Below are 25,920 nucleotides of genomic sequence, written 5' to 3' on the forward strand. Positions count from 1 at the left end.
AGATTACCAAGATATGTAGTGTGAATATCCTTTCCCTCAACTCACAAGGATATAAACCGTATACGTATTATGAACATGTTTTCCCACGTTTCACAAGGAGATTACACGTATACGTAGTGTGAATCAGGGGATTACACGTATACGTAGTGTGAATCAGGGGATTACACGTATACGTAGTGTGAATCAGGGGATTACACGTATACGTAGTGTGAATCAGGGGACTACACGTATACGTAGTGTGGATCAGGGGATTACACGTATACGTAGTGTGGATCAGGGGATTACACGTATACGTAGTGTGAGTCTGTTTTAGGGGACTACACGTATACGTATTGTGAATCTGTTTTAGGGGACTACACGTATACGTAGTGTGAATCAGGGGACTACACGTATACGTAGTGTGAATCAGGGGATTACACGTATACGTATTGTGAATCTGTTTTAGTGGACTACACGTATACGTATTGTGAATCTTTTTTAGGGGACTACACGTATACGTATTGTGGATCTGTTTTAGGGGACTACACGTATACGTATTGTGAATCAGGGGACTACACGTATACGTAGTGTGAATCAGGGGACTACACGTATACGTATTGTGGATCTGTTTTAGTGGACTACACGTATACGTAGTGTTAATCTGTTTTAGGGGATTACACGTATACGTATTGTGAATCAGGGGACTACACGTATACGTATTGTGAATCTGTTTTAGTGGACTACACGTATACGTAGTGTGTATCTGTTATAGTGGACTACACGTATACGTAGTGTGGATCTGTTTTAGGGGACTACACGTATACGTATTGTGAATCTGTTTTAGGGGACTACACGTATACGTAGTGTGGATCTGTTTTAGGGGACTACACGTATACGTATTGTGGATCTGTTTTAGTGGACTACACGTATACGTATTGTGGATCTGTTTTAGTGCACTACACGTATACGTAGTGTGAATCTGTTTTAGTGGACTACACGTATACGTAGTGTTAATCTGTTTTAGGGGATTACACGTATACGTATTGTGAATCAGGGGACTACACGTATACGTATTGTGAATCAGGGGACTACACGTATACGTATTGTGAATCTGTTTTAGTGGACTACACGTATACGTAGTGTGGATCTGTTTTAGGGGACTACACGTTTACGTATTATGAATCAGGGGACTACACGTATACGTAGTGTGAATCAGGGAACTACACGTATACGTAGTGTGGATCTGTTATAGTGGACTACACGTATACGTAGTGTGGATCTGTTATAGTGGACTACACGTATACGTAGTGTGGATCTGTTATAGTGGACTACACGTATACGTAGTGTGGATCTGTTTTAGGGGACTACACGTATACGTATTGTGAATCTGTTTTAGGGGACTACACGTATACGTAGTGTGGATCTGTTTTAGGGGACTACACGTATACGTATTGTGAATCTGTTTTAGGGGACTACACGTATACGTATTGTGGATCTGTTTTAGGGGACTACACGTATACGTAGTGTGGATCTGTTTTAGGGGACTACACGTATACGTATTGTGGATCTGTTTTAGGGGACTACACGTATACGTAGTGTGGATCTGTTTTAGGGGACTACACGTATACGTAGTGTGAATCAGGGGACTACACGTATACGTATTGTGGATCTGTTTTAGGGGACTACACGTATACGTATTGTGGATCTGTTTAGGGGACTACACGTATACGTACTGTGTATCTGTTTTAGGGGACTACACGTATACGTAGTGTGGATCTGTTTTAGGGGACTACACGTATACGTATTGTGGATCTGTTTTAGGGGACTACACGTATACGTAGTGTGGATCTGTTTTAGGGGACTACACGTATACGTATTGTGAATCTGTTATAGTGGACTACACGTATACGTAGTGTTAATCTGTTTTAGGGGACTACACGTATACGTATTGTGGATCTGTTTTAGGGGACTACACGTATACGTAGTGTGAATCTGTTTTAGTGGACTACACGTATACGTAGTGTGTATCTGTTATAGTGGACTACACGTATACGTAGTGTGGATCTGTTTTAGGGGACTACACGTATACGTATTGTGAATCTGTTTTAGGGGACTACACGTATACGTAGTGTGGATCTGTTTTAGGGGACTACACGTATACGTATTGTGGATCTGTTTTAGTGGACTACACGTATGCGTATTGTGGATCTGTTTTAGTGCACTACACGTATACGTAGTGTGAATCTGTTTTAGTGGACTACACGTATACGTAGTGTTAATCTGTTTTAGGGGATTACACGTATACGTATTGTGAATCAGGGGACTACACGTATACGTATTGTGAATCAGGGGACTACACGTATACGTATTGTGAATCTGTTTTAGTGGACTACACGTATACGTAGTGTGGATCTGTTTTAGGGGACTACACGTTTACGTATTATGAATCAGGGGACTACACGTATACGTAGTGTGAATCAGGGAACTACACGTATACGTAGTGTGGATCTGTTATAGTGGACTACACGTATACGTAGTGTGGATCTGTTATAGTGGACTACACGTATACGTAGTGTGGATCTGTTATAGTGGACTACACGTATACGTAGTGTGGATCTGTTTTAGGGGACTACACGTATACGTATTGTGAATCTGTTTTAGGGGACTACACGTATACGTAGTGTGGATCTGTTTTAGGGGACTACACGTATACGTATTGTGAATCTGTTTTAGGGGACTACACGTATACGTATTGTGGATCTGTTTTAGGGGACTACACGTATACGTAGTGTGGATCTGTTTTAGGGGACTACACGTATACGTATTGTGGATCTGTTTTAGGGGACTACACGTATACGTAGTTTGGATCTGTTTTAGGGGACTACACGTATACGTAGTGTGAATCAGGGGACTACACGTATACGTATTGTGGATCTGTTTTAGGGGACTACACGTATACGTATTGTGGATCTGTTTAGGGGACTACACGTATACGTACTGTGTATCTGTTTTAGGGGACTACACGTATACGTAGTGTGGATCTGTTTTAGGGGACTACACGTATACGTATTGTGGATCTGTTTTAGGGGACTACACGTATACGTAGTGTGGATCTGTTTTAGGGGACTACACGTATACGTATTGTGAATCTGTTATAGTGGACTACACGTATACGTAGTGTTAATCTGTTTTAGGGGACTACACGTATACGTATTGTGGATCTGTTTTAGGGGACTACACGTATACGTAGTGTGAATCAGGGGACTACACGTATACGTATTGTGAATCTGTTTTAGGGGACTACACGTATACGTATTGTGGATCTGTTCTCCCTCCTATCACAAGGGGGGAACATGTAGTGTGATTCTGCCCTTGTTTCCTAACAAAAATGATTGACTGAAACTACGACACGTCTTTCGCAGTGTGCAATTTGATGGTATATCGAAACACATGTAATCAGATATAGACCAATCAACATCTGATACAAAACTGAAAATGGACAAATCTAAAATAATGGCACTTTGCTTCGATTGATATGATGATTTATGGAGCGAAGATAACCGATATGGCCTTAAGAAGGCCAGTTTGGAGGGAAATTACATTTCACGGACAGTTTCATAAATGTCATATAGCTGTTTAATGAAATCCATGATGACCACATATCAAGATCAAGGGTGATATGTTCCTTAATTAAAACCTTATTGATATATTTATTTATATCAATCCTTCAATAAGTATATATTAAACTATATTCCATGATCATTTCTTCCAGTGACTGGGAACATTTTTTTATTTACAATTCATGTTCTGTTGATCTGAATTCTGACGTCATACGTGTTTTTGGAAATTGTACACGGACACTTACACAGGCTGGTGCTCTAAGTAGTCTTTCCGTGTTCAGTTCATTGTTATCGTCAGTACTTCTGTTAATCAAATATCATCTAAATTTAATACACATATCTTAAACACTGCACATTTTTACATCGAAACTGGAAATCCCTGACGAGGTCTTTCATAGTCGGCCACCGGAAATAAGCTGTTTGGGATTTCCTAAATCCTGTCGTCGTAAACTGCAAGCAAACAAAAAGTAACACAACATATCTGGGCATCACCATTGAGCACGGTGTACAGGTAAGGTAATACTTGTTTTAGACAACTTAACATGGTCTAGACGGAAGGACCGTCAATATACCACCTTACAGGGTCTAGACGGAATAACCGTCAATATACAACCGTACAAGGTCTAGACGGAATAACCGTCAATATACAACCTTACAGGGTCTAGACGGAATAACACTCATTATACAACCTTACAAGGTCTAGACGGAATAACCGTCAATATACAACCTTACAGGGTCTAGACGGAAGGACCGTCAATATACAACCTTACAGGGTCTAGACGGAAGGACCGTCATTATACAACCTTACAAGGTCTATACGGAAGGACCGTCAATATACAACCTTACAAGGTCTAGACGGAATAACCGTCAATATACAACCTTACAGGGTCTAGACGGAATAACCGTCAATATACAACCTTACAAGGTCTAGACGGAAGGACCGTCAATATACAACCTTACAAGGTCTAGACGGAAGGACCGTCAATATACAACCTTACAGGGTCTAGACGGAAGGACCGTCAATATACAACCTTACAGGGTCTAGACGGAATAACACTCATTATACAACCTTACAAGGTCTAGACGGAAGGACCGTCATTATACAACCTTACAAGGTCTAGACGGAAGGACCGTCAATATACAACCTTACAGGGTCTAGACGGAAGGACCGTCAATATACAACCTTACAAGGTCTAGACGGAATAACCGTCAATATACAACCTTACAAGGTCTAGACGGAAGGACCGTCATTATACAACCTTACAAGGTCTATACGGAAGGACCGTCAATATACAACCTTACAAGGTCTAGACGGAATAACCGTCAATATACAACCTTACAAGGTCTAGACGGAAGGACCGTCAATATACAACCTTACAAGGTCTAGACGGAAGGACCGTCAATATACAACCTTACAAGGTCTAGACGGAAGGACCGTCAATATACAACCTTACAGGGTCTAGACGGAAGGACCGTCATTATACAACCTTACAAGGTCTAGACGGAAGGACCGTCATTATACAACCTTACAAGATCTAGACGAAAGGACCGTCAATAGACAACCTTACCAGGTCTAGACGGAAGGACCGTCATTATACAACCTTACAAGATCTAGACGGAAGGACCGTCAATAGACAACCTTACCAGGTCTAGACGGAAGGACCGTCAATATACAACCTTACAAGGTCTAGACGGAAGGACCGTCAATATACAACCTTACAGGGTCTAGACGGAAGGACACTTATCACATTACACAGTAAACATCAACATACATTTACAACATTGCAGAGCAAAAAGAAAAAAAACAAGAAAAAAAAACATTGACCAAATTACACAGTAAACATTAACAGACATTTACCACATAACAGAGTAAACATCTACATAAATTTACATCATTACAGAGTAAATATCAACCTACATTCACATCATTACACAGTAAACATTAACCTACATTCACAACATTACACAATAAACATCAACCTACATTCACATCATTACACAGTAAACATCAACCTACATTCACATCATTACCAGAGAAAACATCACCACATTCACAACATTACACAATAAAACATTAACCTAGCATTCACAATCATTACACAACTAAACATCAACCTACATTCACATCATTACACATAACATCAACCGACATTCACAACATTACAACAATAACCATTAATCTAGCATTCACAATCATTACACAATAAACATCAACCTACTTCAACAACATTACAACACAATAACACATCACCGACATTCACAACATTACAACAATAAACATCAATCGACATTCACAACATTACACAATAAACATCAACCTACATTCACAACATTACACAATAAACATCAACCTACATTCACAACATTACACAATAAACATCAACCTACATTCACAACATTACACAATAAACATCAACCTACATTCACAACATTACAGAGCAAACATCAACCTACATTCACATCATTACACAATAAACATCAACCTACATTCACAACATTACACAACAAACATCAACCTACATTCACATCATTACACAATAAACATCAACCTACATTCACAACATTACAGAGCAAACATCAACCTACATTCACAACATTACAGAGCAAACATCAACCTACATTCACAACATTAGCAAACATCAACCTACATTCACAACATTACACATAAACATCCACCTACATTCAACATTACACAGTAAACATCAACCTACATTCACAACATTACACACTAAACATCAACCTACATTTCACAACAGTACACAGAAACATCAACCTACTTCACATCATTACACAGTAAAACATCAAACCTACATTCACATCATTACACAGTAAACATCAACCTACATTCACAACATTACACATAAACATCAACCGATATTCACAACATACACAATAAACATCAACCTACATTCACACATTACAGAAAACATCAACCTATATTCACATCATACACAGTAAACATCAATCTTACATTCACATCTTTACAGAGCAACCATCAACCTACATTCACATCATTACACAGTAAACATCAACCTACATTCACAGCATTACTCAATAAACATCAACCTACATTCACAACATTACACAATAAACATCAACCTACATTCACAACATTACACAGTAAACATCAACCTACATTCACAACATTACACAGTAAACATCAACCTACATTCACAACATTACACAATAAACATCAACCTACGTTCACAACATTACACGTAAAACATCAACCTACATTCACAACATTACACAGTAAACATCAACCTACATTCACAAACATTACACACAAAAATCAACCTATATTCACAAACATTACACAATAAAACATCATCTACATTCACATCTTACAGAAGCAACCACCAACCTACATTCACAAACATTACACAATAAACATCAACCTACATTCCACATACACAATAAACATCAACCTAGATTCACAAACATTACACAATAAACATCAATCTACATTCACATCTTTACAGAGCAACCACCAACCTACATTCACAACATTACACAGTAAACATCAACCTACATTCACAACATTACACAATAAACATTAACCTACATTCACAACATTACAGAGCAAACATCAACCTACATTCACATCATTACACAGTAAACATCAACCTACATTCACATCATTACACAGTAAACATCAACCTACATTCACAACATTACAGAGCAAACATCAACCTACATTCACAACATTACACAGTAAACATCAACCTACATTCACAACATTACACAGTAAACATCAACCTACATTCACAACATTACACACAAAAAATCAACCTATATTCACAACATTACACAATAAACATCAATCTACATTCACATCTTTACAGAGCAACCACCAACCTACATTCACAACATTACACAATAAACATCAACCTACATTCACAACATTACACAATAAACATCAACCTATATTCACAACATTACACAATAAACATCAATCTACATTCACATCTTTACAGAGCAACCACCAACCTACATTCACAACATTACACAGTAAACATCAACCTACATTCACAACATTACACAATAAACATTAACCTACATTCACAACATTACAGAGCAAACATTAACCTACATTCACATCATTACACAGTAAACATCAACCTACATTCACATCATTACACAGTAAACATCAACCTACATTCACAACATTACAGAGCAAACATCAACCTACATTCACAACATTACACAGTAAACATCAACCTACATTCACAACATTACACAATAAACATCAACCTACATTCACAACATTACACAATAAACATCAACCTATATTCACAACATTACACAATAAACATCAATCTACATTCACATCTTTACAGAGCAACCACCAACCTACATTCACAACATTACAGAGCAAACATCAACCTACATTCACAACATTACACAATAAACATCAACCTACATTCACAACATTACAGAGCAAACATCAACCTACATTCACAACATTACACAGTAAACATCAACCAACATTCACAGCATTACACAATAAACATCAACCTACATTCACATCATTACACAGTAAACATCAACCTACATTCACAACATTTCACAATAAAGATCAGCATACATTCACAACATTACAGAGCAATCATCAACCTACATTCACAACATTACAGAGCAATCATCAACCTACATTCACAACATTACAGAGCAATCATCAACCTACATTCACAACATTACACAGTAAACATCAACCTACATTCACAACATTTCACAACAAACATCAACCTACATTCACAACATTAAACATTACATAGTAAACATCAACCTACATCAACATCATTGCACAGTAAACATCAACCTACATTCACATCTTTACAGAGCAAACATCAACCTATATTCACAACATTACACAATAAACATCAACCTACATTCACAACATTACACAATAAACATCAACCTACATTCACAACATTTCACAACAAACATCAACCTACATTCACAACATTAAACATTACATAGTAAACATCAACCTACATCAACATCATTGCACAGTAAACATCAACCTACATTCACAACATTACAGAGCAAACATCAACCTACATTCACAACATTACACAATAAACATCAACCTACATTCACAACATTACACAGTAAACATCAACCTACATTCACATCATTACACAGTAAACATCAACCTACATTCACAACATTACACAATAAACATCAACCTACATTCACAACATTACACAATAAACATCAACCTACATTCACAACATTACACAGTAAACATCAACCTACATTCACAACATTACACAATAAACATTAACCTACATTCACAGCATTACACAATAAACATCAACCTACATTCACAGCATTACACAATAAACATCAACCTACATTCACAACATTACACAGTAAACATTAACCTACATTCACAACATTACACAGTAAACATCAACCTACATTCACATCATTACACAGTAAACATCAACCTACATTCACAACATTACACAATAAACATCAACCTACATTCACAACATTACACAGTAAACATCAACCTACATTCACATCATTTCACAGTAAACATCAACCTACATTCACAACATTACACAGTAAACATCAATCTACATTCACATTATTACACAGTAAACATTAACCTTCATTCACAACATTACACAATAAACATCAACCTACATTCACATCATTACACAGTAAATACCAACCTACATTTATAACATTACACAATAAACAGTATAATATAATAGACCTGATGTGTACGCGAGAATATGGAACTGGTCGAGAGTATATTCGTCGAGGCCGAAGGTAATCAACAATCGAGATCAGGGCCAAGTACATACATAATCGCCAATACTCTCAACGATAAATAGACGCCAAGGTCATACAGAGTCTCCAAAATTCTCGGTCAGGGACAAGTACATTCAGAATCACCGAAACTCTCACTCAACAATCGAGATCAGGGTCAGGAACATACAGAATCACCAAAACTATCATCCAACAATCGATGTCAGGGTCAAGTGCATACAGAATCACCAAAACTCGGAATCAACAATCGAGGTCAGGGTCAAGAGCATACAGAATCACCAAAACTCTCATTCAACAATCGAGGCCAGGGTCAAGTTAATACAGAATCACCAAAACTCTCAATCAGCAATCGAGGTCAGGGTCAAGTTAATACAGAATCACCAAAACTCTCAATCAACAATCGAGGTCAGGGTCAAGTTAATACAGAATCACCAAACCTCTCAATCAACAATCGAGGTCAGGGTCAAGAGCATACAGAATCACCAAAACTCTCAATCAACAATCGAGGTCAGGGTCAAGTTAATACAGCATGACCAACACTATCAATCAACAATTGAGGTCAGGGTCAAATACATACATAATCACTAAAACTCTCACTCAATAATCCAGGCTGGAAACAAGTAGACTTACTGATATATAAGGTTTAAATATATCAATCAGACCAGCAGTCGTTATAATTCGGCTAACTTACTGCTTCTGTTCAAATAGTTACTGAAAATGAACATAAAGGCGATGCCATATTCAGGTTTTAATGTAGTGTAAAAGACAATAGAAATAAGTAAGTAAGACTCATTGCTTAATCATATACACAAAGGCAGAATGTAATGTTTCTGATAAACATTAATGAAACCAATTAATTAAAGTACGAAAAAGAAACAATGCGGCATGACAGTATGAACGACGTTAGATATTTATAATTTCCTTTGTTTTTCCTCGTTGATTTGTAAGCTTTGAATGCTTTATTTAAAATATAAAATAATAAATAGTACAAACGTATTTTAATGTAATCAGTACTCAGTGATTACAAATAGAATGTTATATGATTGTCTTGGGTAGTTTTGAAGCCGTGTTAAAAATGTTACCAATTTACCTCCTTTTTCTTGTCTCCATAATTATCAAAACATTGATATTTTAACAAACAACGTAGACTATCCTTATAAATAAACACAGAAATATCCATCATTAATGATCATTTTATTTATTTATTTTATGTATTTATTTATCTGCCAATCGTTATCATAGTGTATCGGTAACTTAAATCTTTGTGATTCATACAATTATTAAACATTAAACTGTTTTCTTCGTAAAGTGATATATTGTCCTATAAACCTCACATAATTGCAGACAAATAGAGCTAGCGCATTATGAATAATCTGCAATCCTCTGAGAATTACAGTACAATGACATTCGACAGAAAGTAGTTTAATGCTTATATTTCCGTTTAGATTTCAGTTTTTTTATAGTCCACTGCAACAGTATTTATGCATTCCGAATTCAAATTTTTTCCGCTCAACGGGACCTGTTTTTGTGACCTGGCGAGCATACGCAACCTTTCCCAACAAAAATAGAGTCCGTGGAATTAAATACCAAATCGTCAATTTCAACATCTTAATCAATACATTACCGGGAATATTTGTGACATAAAAAATACACTAGTAATCACGTCAGACAAAAAGAAGTCATTAAGGGCGGCGAACATTTTCTTCATCTCACTTCATCTCACTTCATCTCACTTCACCAATGGGAACTAGGTGAGAATTATCATCTGGTAACTTTTTATTTCCTTTTGCAAGGCGACAATGCAGAGCAAATGGAAATATTAATCTCGACATAAATAACAATTATACTAGTAAACATACTTTGCTTTCCATTGACACATTATCCTGATTATCCATTTCGAACTATGGGAGACCTTATCTAAAATTGGTGCTACAAATACATGTTTCAAAATGAAAAACAAATAAACTGTTTTGTAATATTGTCTGGATCCTCAATTTTCAAATACAATTTGCACCAAACGGGTCACACACAGACACACACACACACACACACACACACACACCCACACACACACACACACACACACATATTATAATCGACAAATATTTGGCACATAAGAGACCTCTACGTAGACAAATGTGATCAATACTATCCTAGGAATTCCCTGCCTTTAGTCACGTGTGTAGACTGGAAATCCCATGATCTACTTGTGGAAATTTCCACTTTGGCCCGCTGACAATAACATAATGTTAATTGTGGATGAGTGATACATGTGTTTTCTATATAAATACCGGGGGCACTAGAGTGTGGAGTTGGGATCTGTTTGACTAATAAAGGCTCTATACTGGTATATGAGTCGCGCGAGATTTAAGTCTTAAAAGTATCAAAGCAGTTTTATTAACTTGCGGAATCGTGTACCTAATTTACCTATTTTGCCAATATTATGAGCTCAGCTTACTTCATTACTGCGTCTGTGACTTGTTATTTGTATGAAAAATTTCAGTTTACCGCCAATGCTCTAATGCAGTCAATGTTTATCCGTACGCTTTAATTTCGCTAGGCTTTGCTTTAGTCGTGTCCCTCTTTTTATTGCTTTTTATCCTTCTTGCATTTATTTGCCCTGATATACCTTATTTAACTATAAGTGTAATTTTTAACTATCGTTATTACTATGATCATTAGTACACTTATATTGTTTTTGATGGACAAAAAATATTCATACTTGCTTTTGCACGGTGGTATGCTTCTGTGTTTGCGTGCCTTGTTGTAAATGTATGACGGCTGTTTTAATGTTTGCGTATCTTGTTGTAAATGTATGACTTTCTATGTTTGCGTATCTTGTTGTAAATGTATGACTTTTTTATGTTTGCGTATCTTGTTGTAAATGTATGACGGCTGTTTTAATGTTTGCGTATCTTGTTTTAAATGTATGACGGCTGTTTTTTTGTTTGCGTATCTTGTTGTAAATGTATGACTTTTTATGTTTGCGTATCTTGTTGTAAATGTATGACTTTTTTATGTTTGCGTATCTTGTTGTAAATGTATGACGGCTGTTTTAATGTTTGCGTATCTTGTTTTAAATGTATGACGGCTGTTTTTTTGTTTGCGTATCTTGTTGTAAATGTATGACGACTGTTTTTATGTTTGCGTGCCTTGTTGTAAATGCATGTCTGTGTTGTTGTTTTTTTTGCGTTCTTTGTTGTGAATATATATTTTTTTTATGTTTGCGTTTTTTATCTGTAAATGTATGATTGTTTTTTAATGTTTGCGTAACTAATCTGTAAATGTTTGCTTTGCTTTGACGTTATAATAACAGATATTATGTTTACTGTCTATAATACGCGACCTTAGATCAATATTCGTGTATCTTGTACAGGGTTAGGTAACGTCTATTGATTCCCTGTTCAAATCAGAAATCTTAATCGAACATGGGTTAATTGATCGATTTTACACTTCCATATAAGGTAATTAAGGATTAGGTACCGCTTTCAGAAGGTTTTTATTATTGTTTAAAAGTTTCGATTACATGTTTGTGAATAAATACAGATACACATTAATTTATATGTTGTGAGGATAACCTCGTATTTACTGTCTACGGCGTCTTCAGTAGATATATTGATTATAAGTGTTCACTTGGTGGTGCTTCCAATACGGAAAGCAGTTCTTATCCTCTGTTCCTCTGGACATCACAATTAATTCGTTGACAAGGAATCAAACTGTTATAGTTTAATTAAGTGTTTAGGTCATTGCAGTACATGGTAAGGTCTCATTGACCTAAGGAAAACAATACTGTTTATCTAATCTGTTTTGTGGTTGTCCAAGCCAGAACTAGTCCTCGGGTATCAATTTTTAAGTAAATCCTCTGTGAATATCACCAACTACTTATTACGTACACCTTTACTTATAAGTACCGAATGTCAATTAATCTTAATTTTTTTTGTTTTAGAAAAATAAAGGTTTTCCCTCATTTTATTATTTTTATGGACTAATATCAATAGGAACAACAAATAACAAGAAGAAACAAATGGAATGGTGACAAAAACCATTCAACAAAACTATAGCATTAGAGCTCGGTCCTCCCAGATGTCGTATGCTTCCTGCATTTAAATAATGAACGTTAATTGTGGCGCCAACGTTTTCTGTTATCCAGGCGTTTGATATATAGACGAATCCACTATACGAATAAAGTATGTGTGTCTATTTATAAGCCACTAAACTGAAACCAAAATTTCCTGCAGGTCAGCAATGTTTCACCTAGGTAAGCAATGATATGTACATTTTTTATAGACACGATACAGGGCACTTTATATATTGTAAGCATGAGTAAATCTTTACTGCAGTCGACCAAGCAAGTTATGCACACAATCTTTTGAAAATGTAATGCACTTCCATACTCTGTTGTTCATTGTTTCTAAAGGATAAGCATGGCTAACTCTACAATCCGGAATGTCAATACAGAGGGGTTTGAGGAAATTGATGATGCCAATTTGGTGAAGGCTATCGAAGAAAGTCGGAGAGATCGGTCCACCATGCCACTGATCAAACAGGAGCTGCGGTATACCATACTATACCGGCGGATGTCATCTGGTCAGGAGGAAATGGTGGTGGGGGAGACATCACAGCCGGAATACAAGGTAAACGACCTGTCAGTAAAAGTCCGTAGAGCGATTACAATGGAAATATGATAAACAAAAGAAACATAGCAATATTAGGCTAAAAAGTGATGACATTATGGACATTACATAACATACCAAATGGGGATGACAATCGAAACTTCATCGAACATAACTCTCTTGTGTTGCCGCTTTGATATATTTACATCATTGTGCTGACCCTGTGATATATGTACATCCTTGTGTTGACCCTGTGATATATTTACATCATTGTGCTGACCCTGTGATATATTTACATCATTGTGCTGACCCTGTGATATATGTACATCCTTGTGTTGACCCTGTGATATATTTACATCCTTGTGTTTACCTTGTAATATATTTACATCCTTGTGTTGACTCTGTGATATATGTACATCCTTGTGTTGAACCTGTGATATATTTACATCATTGTGTTGACTCTGTGATATATTTACATCTTTTTGTTGAGCCTGTGATATATTTACATCCTTGTATTGACCCTGTGATATATTTACATCTTTTTGTTGACACTGATATATTTACATCCTTGTGTTGAGCCTGTGATATATTTACATCCTTGTATTGACACTGTGATATATTTACATCCTTGTGTTGACACTATGGTATATTTATATCTTTTTGTTAACCCTGTGATATATTTACATCCCTGTGTTGACCCTGTGATATATTTACATCTCTGTGTTGACGTTGTGTTATATTTACATCTTTGTGTTGACCCTGTGATATATTTATATATCTTTGTGTTGACGCTGTGATATATTTACATCTTTGTTGACCCTGTGATATATTTATATATCTTTTTGTTGACGCTGTGATATATTTACATCCCTGTGTTGACGTTGTGATATATTTACATCTTTGTGTTGACGCTGTGATATATTTACATCCTTGTGTTTATGCTGTGATATATATTTACCATTTGATCATTGTAGGTCTATCTATCTATCTAGATGTATGTTTCGGCCTTGTTGAGTATGGTAATAAACCGCACATGATTTATGATAAAGTTATTATTCTGTATACTAGTATACTATTATTGTCTCTGTTTTAATGGTTGTATTGTTAAATTCCGACCATTAAATGAGGCTAAAATCCTGAAATAATTTCATGATATTTCCTGAAACTAATATAATCACGAACGTCCGGTTATGTATCCGCATTATGTGCAATGCAGCTGATAACACAGCATGATAACAACAGGAAATCCAATATCATTAAAGTACATATATCCGTGTCAAACGACGCAGATTTTGTACTGATAAATGCTGTAATAAACATGGCCAGTTATATAAACATGACAAATAGAAGCACATGTTTTGATTGCAACTTTGTAATATGTAGTTATTATTACACAACAAAAGACCCTACCCGATAACGAAATGTCACCTGATATACAGATAGTTGCTTTTGTTAAAACAAATGATTCTAGCGTTTCTGGGTATCAAGAAGTCTGATAAAAGTTTAGCCCACTTCGTTAATTAGGACCCCTTCCCTCAATCCCTGTATGTAAGTATATAGGCTAGGTCGAAATTTGTATACCATTAAATTGTCAATATATGCATCATTCCAAACAAAAATGGAGTATTCCTCATTAGAAATCAACAAAATAAACATTTCACGCTGCTTCCAGCGCGGGGTTGTCTAAAGTACAGTAGGGAATTTTGTTAAAGCATATGACGTACCTTCTTTTTATGAAAGGTATTTGATGAAAGCGTATTTAGGTCTAAAGAAGAGGTTTATTGAAATTCAATTCTAATGTTCATACTAAAATCATGCATCAACATTCAGTACCAGTCTAAATTCTTCCTATCTGAACATCACCAAACAACTCCCAAACGCGTCGTTTTCCTATCTTAATGTAAACAATAGCTAACATCTTCCTGAGGGAAATGTGGCGTCTGGGGGCATTGAAAAATAACAGTGCACATATTTTCGCCCAATTGATAGAAAATAAAGGGAACATACCGCTATGAAAACTAAATCGTAATTCTAAATCAAAATCGATAAATATATAGAGGATAAGACAAGGGGGTCTGGAATGGTAAAAGTTTGCTTCATCGACGACACTCAAATTCAGGTCACATCCTCAAAATGAGATCTAGTGTATCAACAAGCATAGAACATGTCTGCCTTCATATCATAGGAAATATAATCCTTCCTGATGTCGACCTTGAACCACTCCTATGGTATTCATCTCTATGGATCTTTCGAATCAATGCTTGGTTTAATCGATCGATTTGGTCGTTGAACATTTTTTTGTTATTAATGAAAACATATCATGAATATATCTATGGGTGAAATTGAGGGTCTCTGTTACATATTTTGAGTACCTCTTCACTCAACAACGTTGTTGGCTAGGAATATATTCACAATTCCCTTACCAATGTGGAGCCTGGGGTAACATACACATATCAAGTCCCATCAGTTTTTGCTGCATTTTGCATTTTATGGTCACATAAGGTCTAGTTCACGTTACCCGGGTAAAAAAATGTATATCTTCCGGCGAGACATACATCGCGTGTATGGTAAACATGACCGTGAAATCTGTCACATCTGCAGAAATTTGATGAGTAATGTACAGATATGTGGTCTTTCGATTTATGTGCATTATCGATACATTAGCTACGGATGAAAAGTGAAAAAACAAACAAAAAAACATTCTCAGACAAGCGCACCAAATGCCGGGTCGGAGAAATTTGGCGTTTTCACATAGGAAGGAAATCTGACTCTATTCGCCCCTAGCAGTATATTAAAGCGGATAGATAGCCCGAATAATAATGAGTAAGCTACCTTGTGGCGTAAAACAATAATGTAGATAATATATTATGATTATAACCACTAGAAATAAAAAGGGAGTTCCTCAGGTTGGTAAACAAAGAATAATAACCTCAAATATAGCATTCATAGTTGTATGATTATAGGAACAAACATGATGGGCAATACATTGTATATTTATTGTTACGGGCTTTATACATTACATGTAGAATATGTATCTTACATTTCTTTATTTCTTTGATATATTTAGCTGAGAAATGAAGAAGTACGAAAGCTCTATCGACGGCGGGAACAGAATAGGCAATCATCTGTACGATGTCGACGGAGAAAAAAAGAATACTGCAAGGATCTTGAAAAGGTCTGAGATCTCCCTTAAAAATTAAAATTCACAGATTTTTTACATATTCTTATCATTCAAAGAATGTTTCAAATCATGGATATATTCCGTTTAACAAATAACCTTCTGATACGAAATGAGTTATTTAACCTTCTTCTCATTATTCAACCGTATTTTAGTTGTGTTTTATGTTTGATACAGACGATCACGGAGCTGGAGATAAAACGGTGTGATTTACAATCGGATATGAAGCGATTAGATCATGAGAAGAAACGTCTTGAGAAGCTGGTTACAAGGCATTTAAAGTATGGAGAATGCAAATACAGAACAAGCATACAGTCGGCAGTAAAACAAGGTCAAAATGGCGCCGGTAGTCATGTCTTCGAAGACACTTTCTACGTTCAAAGCATACATCATCCGCCTAGCTACCAGGTGTAACGGAAAGCGAAAGTAGGTCTTTTGGCGGGAAATAGAAAACGAAACTAGACCTCGTCAGGCAGAAGCTTCAAAGTTACGTCCCAGAAAACATATAAAAGACACAGATATATGAAATCACGTGGTACTTTACGGTTGTATTAATACAGGTGAGCTCAGCTGCTCGGGTTCCATGTGTCCTAGGCTCGGTTATAACCGGAACAAGGACGTTAAGCCCCATCAATCAATCAATCAAGCTCGGGTTCCATTCTGATTTCTGATTTCGAGGAGAGAAGATCAAGCAACGCTGGAAGGTTTCTGCTGTAGAATTATATAGAATTACAATATACATAGAAAACAGTGTTGGCCTGAATAAGGCCGGAATACAAACACACTGTGGGGTTAGCGGATTGACAGGGTTACGGTACTGTACTTGTATTATCACAGCGGTAATAGGGAGCCTGACAGTTGACTGTTGGCAGTGTACTGTTGGCAGGTCAGTGTATAGGTAACTCTGGGAGGCATATGTGCGCTGACAGGAGCTCGCTGCAGACAGCAGTGAAAATGGCGGTCGGACGGACTGGTGCTGTATGCGTGGTTTAACATATACACAGACTCTAGCGGAGTGTGTATTGCAGCGGTTTTACTAGTAACGCAGTTGCGGCATTCAGAATCCCTATTGTTGGTAGTAGAGATAATTACGTAGTAGTCAGACAACCACTGGATACAATCATACTCATTGTTGTACGCCCGGGCGGCGTTACGCTCTTATAGCAGAACACATATATGTATATTTTGTACTTAGGGTAATATGTCGTAAATATCTCGAATCCCAAGACGTGACTTGGTAACGAACCCCTTACACGTCACAAGATTGTGGTGGCAGCGTTGGGATCCGATAATCTATGTATTTTTTTACCCTTGGCTTTAGATAAAAGCTGTAATTTATATAAAATATCAGTGCTTTGCTGTATTGCTAATTGTTGTTAAAATGGCTGAAGGAGGGTACGATAGTAAATCTGTTGAGGCTGAGATAGAGAAACTTCGTGGGGAGCTTTCTCAAATACTGGATAGCGGTGTAGCAACCAACACAGCGCTCACTACTTCTACACCTTATAGCAATCGGACCGGAGATGGGTGTAGACAGGAGATGGATAACCCGGGCAGTGGTCGGAAGGACTATGCCAACTGTTAAAGTAGCCCGAATTTCGGAAGTTACGAAAGGGATGGAGCGCGTTCTGGCCAGTATGATACGGAAATGTATCAAGGAGTTGGTCCTGCACCACAGGATAGCTATCGTCATAACAGCCCTAGCAGGGGCTATCGTGTAGAGTAGCGTACGGATACCGGGAGAAAAACTGTTAATATAAAACCCGGGGCCTGCGATTACCAGTCACAGTTTGAGGCGTGTGCCAGTATTAACCAATGACTTATGGAACAGAAAGGATTGTTCTTGGCAGTATCATTGAGAGAACAAGCATAGGGAGTACCGGATAATTTGCCTGATGACCGGCAGCAACACTACTCTGTCCTGATTAAGTCTCTGGAGGACAGGTTTGCGCCACCCCACCAGACGGAATTGTACCGTGCCCAATTGCGCTCAAAAAGACAAAAAGCCGGAGAAACGTTGCTAGAGTTAGGACAGACAATACGGAGATCGACGACACTTGCGTATTCTACAGTACCGGTGGATGTGCTTGAAACACTGGCAAAAGAGCAGTTTATTAATGCTTTAAGTGACGGGGATACGCGTATCAGAATAAAGCAATGCCGACCAAAGACCCTGAATGAAGTTGTACAGCTGGCGGTAGAGCTAGAGACATTTAAGCGAGCAGAAAAGCGGAAGGATGACGGTACTGGTTTTCTGTGCCAAACCCTTACCGAAAATAACGAGAATGAGGACAGTACGGATGGTAGCGAGCTGAAGTCCACGATAAAGACATTGACGGAGCAGATGGAATCATTGCAGAAGGATGTCTCTAACCTGAAGTCTGGCACCGCTTCTGGAGAACGTAAGCGACCAAGGAAAGAGAACGGTGGTGCTAAAGGCACACAAACCTTCCGTTGCTACTATTGCAACAAGGAGGGGCATATCAAGCCCAATTGTCCCAAGTTAAAGAAAAACTCCAACAAACAAGTCCCCGCCACTACCAGTGATAGCGATGATGCACGTCCAGTTGGAGCTGCCTCTTGTACTAAGGAGGCTGGTATGTTCATAAATGTGTCCATTCAAGGCAGTAAGGCTAACCTACAACTGGACACTGGGGCAACCGATACGCTTATCACGACCTCGCTTTATGAGAAAATGATGGCTGGGCCAGCATTACACCAAGTTTCCCAGACAATCATTACAGCCAGAGGAGAGCCTTTAGATGTTAAAGGCAGAGGTAGATTCTCGTTAAACTTTGGTAACAACGAGAGGATGACAGATGCGGTTGTAGCCAAGATCAACGTTAATGGAATCCTGGGGTTGGATTTTCTCATGGATAATCGTTGCAGTGTAGACACGGACAAGAGTCAGATGATAATGAGCGGCGTTATTGTGCCTACCAAATTTCGAGGAAAAGTAGGGTGTTATCGAGTGAGTGTGACTTCTAAATTGGAGCTCCCCGCGCGCAGCGAATTAATAATTCCTGGTCGTATCATAGTGCCCGATGGCACGCTGGAACCAACAAATGACCTTGTACTTGAGGCATTAGAAAGTTTTCTGAAATCGGATAGAGGACTGGTAGCCAGGTCTCTGGTCAAATACCAGCCTACTGTTCCGATTCGTATATTGAATACGGCTGATACACCACAGACAATCTTCTCGGGTACTTGTATTGCTAAGGCGACAGAGGGAGAATGCTTACAACGGAGGACAGACCCGGAGGAAATGGATGAGTAGCAACCAGACATCAAACAGTTGCTGGAACGATCAAAAACTCATTTAAGCACAGAGGACACAAGCCGGGCGGAGGAATTATTATTCCGGTACAAGGGTGTTTTTGCCGCCACAAACGCTGACTTCGGACGTACTGAGTCAAAACACCAAATAGACACGGGTATCGCGCGACCTCTCAAACAACCAATGAGGCGCATTCCTGTGGGTGCATCAGTCAGAGGAAGTAGACAAACATGTAAAGGATATGTTGGAAAAGGGAGTCATTGAACACTCAACCAGCCCATGGTCCTCTGGTGTGGTATTGGTCAAAAAGAAAGATGGAACCACTCGTTTCTGCGTCGACCATCGTCGCCTTAACGATGTGACTGTCAAGGACGCATATCCACTGCCGCGGATTGACGATCCGCTTGATAAGTTAGCAGGTTGCCATTGGTTCCCTACGCTTGACCTTTGCTCGGGCTATTGGCAGGTTGCAATGGACGCTTCGAGATAAACCAAAAACAGCATTTACCACCAGAAAGGGCTTGTTTCAATTTCGGGTGATGCCTTTTGGCTTATGCTGCGCACCAGCCACGTTTGAAGGGCTGATGGAATCTGTCTTGGCCGAGTTACAATGGGACATATGTCTGGTATATTTAGACGATGTGATTGTTTTAGGTAAATCATTCAATGAGATGCTGTTGAACCTGGAGAGAGTGTTTGATAGATTTCAGGCGGCAGGGCTAAAGTTAAAAACGAGAAGTGGCATCTGTTTGCCAAACGCGTTGAGTTTCTTGGCCATATAATTTCCGAAAAGGGGGTAGAAACAGACACCAAGAAAACAGAGATCGTGAAGAAATGGCCAGAACCCTCAAGCGTAACGGAGCTTCTGTCATTTCTGGGCCTGTGCAGTTACTATGGAAGGTCTATTGAAAACATTGAGGGTATTGCCAAATGCTTGCATAAGCTCACTGAGAAGGGCAAGGCGTTTGACTGGAGCAAGGAATGCCAAGACGCCTTTGATACCTTAAGGAACAGATTGGTGACAGCTCCGATTCTTGCACAGCCACACTTTGACAAAGAATTTATTCTGGATACTGATGCCAGTAACAATGCTCTGGGAGTCGTTTTGTCGCAGCTTGTTGATGGTAAGGAAATGGTCCTTGTATACGCCAGCCGCACATTGACCAAGAGCGAGAGACGTTACTGCGTCACACGGAAAGAGCTTTTGGCAGTAGTAGACTTCGTGAAGTATTTCAGACACTATCTGTACGGTCGAGCATTCCTTGTGCGCACGGACCATAACTCTCCGCGGTGGCTGCTTAACTTCAAAGATCCGGAGGGCCAACTTATCCGATGGCTAGAAGCGAGCACCTACGACATGAGAATCGAACATCGGCGTGGAGTCCATCATGGCGATGCTGACGCCCTTAGCCGTATCCCATACAAGCAGTGTGGGTATCGTTCGGATTCGGAGGAACAGTCCCGGGGTGTAGTAAATACCGCAGTAGCTGTCAGCAGCAAGAATATTGGACCTCAATCATCGGAAACATCTTCCGTCATACAACAGAGACAGGCAGCCGACAAAGACCTGTGTACAAAGCTACAAGCGGTCGTACCACTTGGTGAGAGAAGGGACATACTTCAACAATACCATGACTGTAGAACTGCAGGGCATTTGGGAGTTCGTAAGACTCTCTGTAAGATAAGGCAGGGGTATTACTGGCCCGGTCTGCAAGGGGATACTAGGAGGTATGTTGCCGGCTGTGAAATTTGCACCAGACGCAAAAATCCAGTTCGGAAGAACAGAGCGCCAATGTAAATAGTCCAGTCAGGCTTCCCGATGGAGCGTATAGCCGTTGATATACTGACTGACTTACCTGAAACAGAAAACGGCAACCGGCATGTGTTAGTAGTTAGTAGTACTATACGAAATGGATGGAATGTTTCGCAATGCATAACATGGAGACAACCACTATTGCGACTCTGATAGTGGAGGAAGTCATATCAAGGTTCGGCATGCCGCACGCAATCCATTCTGATCAGGGCGCTCAGTTTGAGAGCAGGTTATTTGCAGAGATGTGCCAACTCCTTGGTACGAGAAAAACACGTACTTCACCGTATCATCCCCAGAGTGATGGTATGGTGGAAGTTCAATAAAACCTTGGTGACAATGCTTAGTGCATTTGTCAACGAACATCACACAGACTAGGATGAAATGCTGCCGTACGTGACCATGGTATATCGCTCGGTTGAACAAGAAACCACGGGTTGCACTCCAAATTACCTGATGTTGGGGCGAGAGGTAACAACACCACTCGACATACAATATGAGATGCCAGTAGACTTTAAATCCATACCTCAGAATGAATTGGTGTGGACACTTCAAGAACGCATGGAAGAAGCACATCGTTTTGTGAGGTTGCATACCGATGGCGAAATGAGGAGGCAGAAGAAATACCATGACCAAAAGGCTTACTGGAACCAGTACAAGCCAAATGACAGTATTTTTATCTTCTTTCCAAGAGTCAAACCAGGCACATCTAGGAAACTAACGTCCATGTGGCAGGGACCATTCAAGGTAATGGAGAAATGCACAGACGTTACGTACAAGATACCTTGTGGATACAGCGGAAAGCCGCAGGTAATACATGTGGACAGTATGAAGCGTCAACAATCACAAGTACTACGCGGCGAGAAGAAAGTTGAAACTTCAAAGCACCAGTCAGATGAGGCTGGTCTTGAGTTATCGGAACACGAAACCGTTCCAGAATGCCAGGATTTAGCGGAGGACACTGATGTCGATACAGCCGTTGACTCGGGACAAAGACCAGAACATGGTCGCCCGCGTCGCAGCAGACATCCTCCGAGCTGGCACCGCGACTTTGTAGTATAGTCATGTCAATAGAATAATGTACAATCCAGTTATATACATGTGTTTTTTTCCATGTCATTGAAATGTACGTTTTGGTTACATCAATACTTTGTGAAATGGGATATTTCCATTATATATTTCAGAAGTATGGTGAAGACAAAGACAACTCCGCGACAGGCAGGCAATCGCTGTCCGATGTGTGCTGGAAGATTTGATGATGAAGCTGAATGGGCGAAACATCTGGTTGACTGTGGGAACCGGCAGAGGGCAATGAAAAAATATGAGTGCTCTGGTTGCGATTACGCAAGCATAAAGAAATGTGACTTCGACCGGCACATTAAACGTACTGGACATGGGGAAGCGCAGACCATCTCGGAGAGCGAAGATGAGTGGGAGATGCAAGACCCTGGCAGTCTTCTGAGTCCACTGTCGACGGACCAGGAAGAGATTGGTGATAGTATTGCTCCACAAGACGCCAGAGACATTACTAATGTAGATGATGATATTAACCGTCCCGACAACTTTCCTGCTAAATCACCATTGGCTGAAAAAGTGGCAAAGCTGCAGAGTTTGGAGAAAGCTCCTGTTGAGAAGCAAGTGGCACAGGACTTTACGATCAGAAAGCGCACTTCTCCATTGCCGGTATCGTCGTCTAAACCCAAGGCAGCCAGGCCTTGTACTTCCCTTGTTAACAGCAATAAGGGCACAATTGACAACTTCACCATGACAGGTGCGCATGGATTCCTCTACGCAAGGCTCAGTTTTGACGCAAGCACGCAGACTGAAGCACCTGTGAAGACCTTTACTAAGAAACAGACGGTCACCTACGATAAGGATGGGAGAAAAATCATCAAGGAAGTCATTACCGAACAGTGGGTAGAATAGGTTATCAACGAGAAGTTGGACATTCAAATCCAGTAACAGTTAACAAAAGACATTTGTTTAAGGAGCAAGTAGTCCTTATAGTTGTTTAATAAAATGTAATGCATGAAACTTTCACTTGTTCATAATTGGTATGTGGGGACACTTATACCCGGAGGCGTGGGTAATGTAACGGAAAGCGAAAGTAGGTCTTTTGGCGGGAAATGGAAAACGAAAGTAGACCTCGTCCGGCAGAAGCTTCAACGTTACGTCCCAGTAAAACATGTAAAAGACATAGATATCTGTTATCACGTGGTACTTTCGTTAGTATAAATACAGGTGAGCTGAGCTGCTCGGGTTTCATTCTGATTCTGATTTCGAGGAGAGAAGATCAAGCAACGCTGGTAGGTTTTCTGCTGTATAATTATATAGCATAGCAATACATAGAAAACAGTGTGGGCCTGAATAAGGCTGGAATACTAACACACTGTGAGGTTAGCGGATTGACAGGGTTACGGTACTGTACTTGTATTATCACAGCGGTGATAAGGAGCCTGACAGTTGACTGTTGGCAGTGCACTGTTGGCAGGTCAGTGTACAGGTAACTCTGGGAGGCTGACCGATGTATAGCTAGCGGTCGGGTTGTTGTGTATATATGTCCGCATACAGGAGCTCGCTGCAGACAGCAGTGAGAACGGCGGTCGGACGGACTGGTGCTGTATGCGTGGGTTAACATATACACAGACTCTAGCAGAGTGCGTATTGCAGCGGTTTTACTAGTAACGCGGTAGCGGCATTCAGAATCCCTGTTGTTAGTAGTATAGATAATTACGTAGTGGTCAGACAACCACTGGATACAATCATACTCATTGTTTTTACGCCCGGGCGGCGTTACGCTCTTATAGCAGAACACATATATGTATATATTGTACTTAGGGTAATATGTAGTAAATATCTCGAATCCCAAGACGTGACTTGGTAACGAACCCCTTACACGTCACACAGGCACCAAACCAACAATCAGCCAATCACCTAGCACCAAACAAACAATCAGCTAATCACCTTGCAGCCAACCAACAATCAGCCATTCATCAGATACAAAACACAGCGATTCCCGTCCGTAAGTGTGTGATGAAGAAGTGCTCGTCTATTAGGACCAACAGTAGCCAAGTAAACAAGGTTTCCCTGTTAAGTGTACAGTAATTTCTCTCCAAAAAACGAATGTCCGATTTACGATGTATGTCAAACGTATTGTTAATATTATCGACGTAGCAGGGTAAGAGTTTCACATAATTTATGGAACGACAGAGCCTCACTTTTGTCAAGAAAGATACCGAGGTATTACACCATTGTTTACGAAGCAAGTATTATTTGAAGCGTGATGGACATACATTGCTGTTTTGGCCGAGGAGACATGGAACTCTAACAATTAAATCAAAGTGACTGTTTTCAAAACAATACATAAAATATTTTTTGAAGATATATTCAGCATTGAAAATCATTTTAAAGTTGTTTAATTGCAATATAACACCAACACAACCATCAAGACATACATATTACATACATGGCCAATGTCTTAGAATATACGCTGTTTTTTGCGAGGATATAGAAAGACAAAAGTGACGAGCCGCTTGTGTTTTTCTTTTCAGAGCCTGAAATACAGCTAATATTTTTAGACACTACCATGTAGTCTATTTATCTTGCAACAGTTATGCAAAATAAGCATTTTTAAGTGAAACGGTATTAGCAATGTT

The 25,920-nt window shown here is 39.1% G+C and overlaps 1 protein-coding gene across 1 annotated transcript; it reads left to right on the forward strand.

Annotated features, from left to right (window-relative positions):
* The first annotated feature begins 4,028 nt into the window (after positions 1 to 4,028).
* On the forward strand, positions 4,029 to 25,678 carry LOC117324416 (proto-oncogene c-Fos-like). Its single transcript, XM_033880265.1, has 5 exons — positions 4,029 to 4,110; positions 13,804 to 14,020; positions 17,067 to 17,174; positions 17,355 to 17,585; positions 25,172 to 25,678. The coding sequence occupies exons 2-5, from the start codon at positions 13,811 to 13,813 to the stop codon at positions 25,367 to 25,369; spliced, it is 747 nt and encodes a 248-aa protein (XP_033736156.1). The 5' UTR covers positions 4,029 to 4,110; positions 13,804 to 13,810; the 3' UTR covers positions 25,370 to 25,678.
* Positions 25,679 to 25,920: the final 242 nt, after the last annotated feature.

This window comes from Pecten maximus, chromosome 1 (genome assembly GCF_902652985.1).
Source record: "Pecten maximus chromosome 1, xPecMax1.1, whole genome shotgun sequence".
Lineage (NCBI taxonomy): Eukaryota > Metazoa > Mollusca > Bivalvia > Pectinida > Pectinidae > Pecten > Pecten maximus.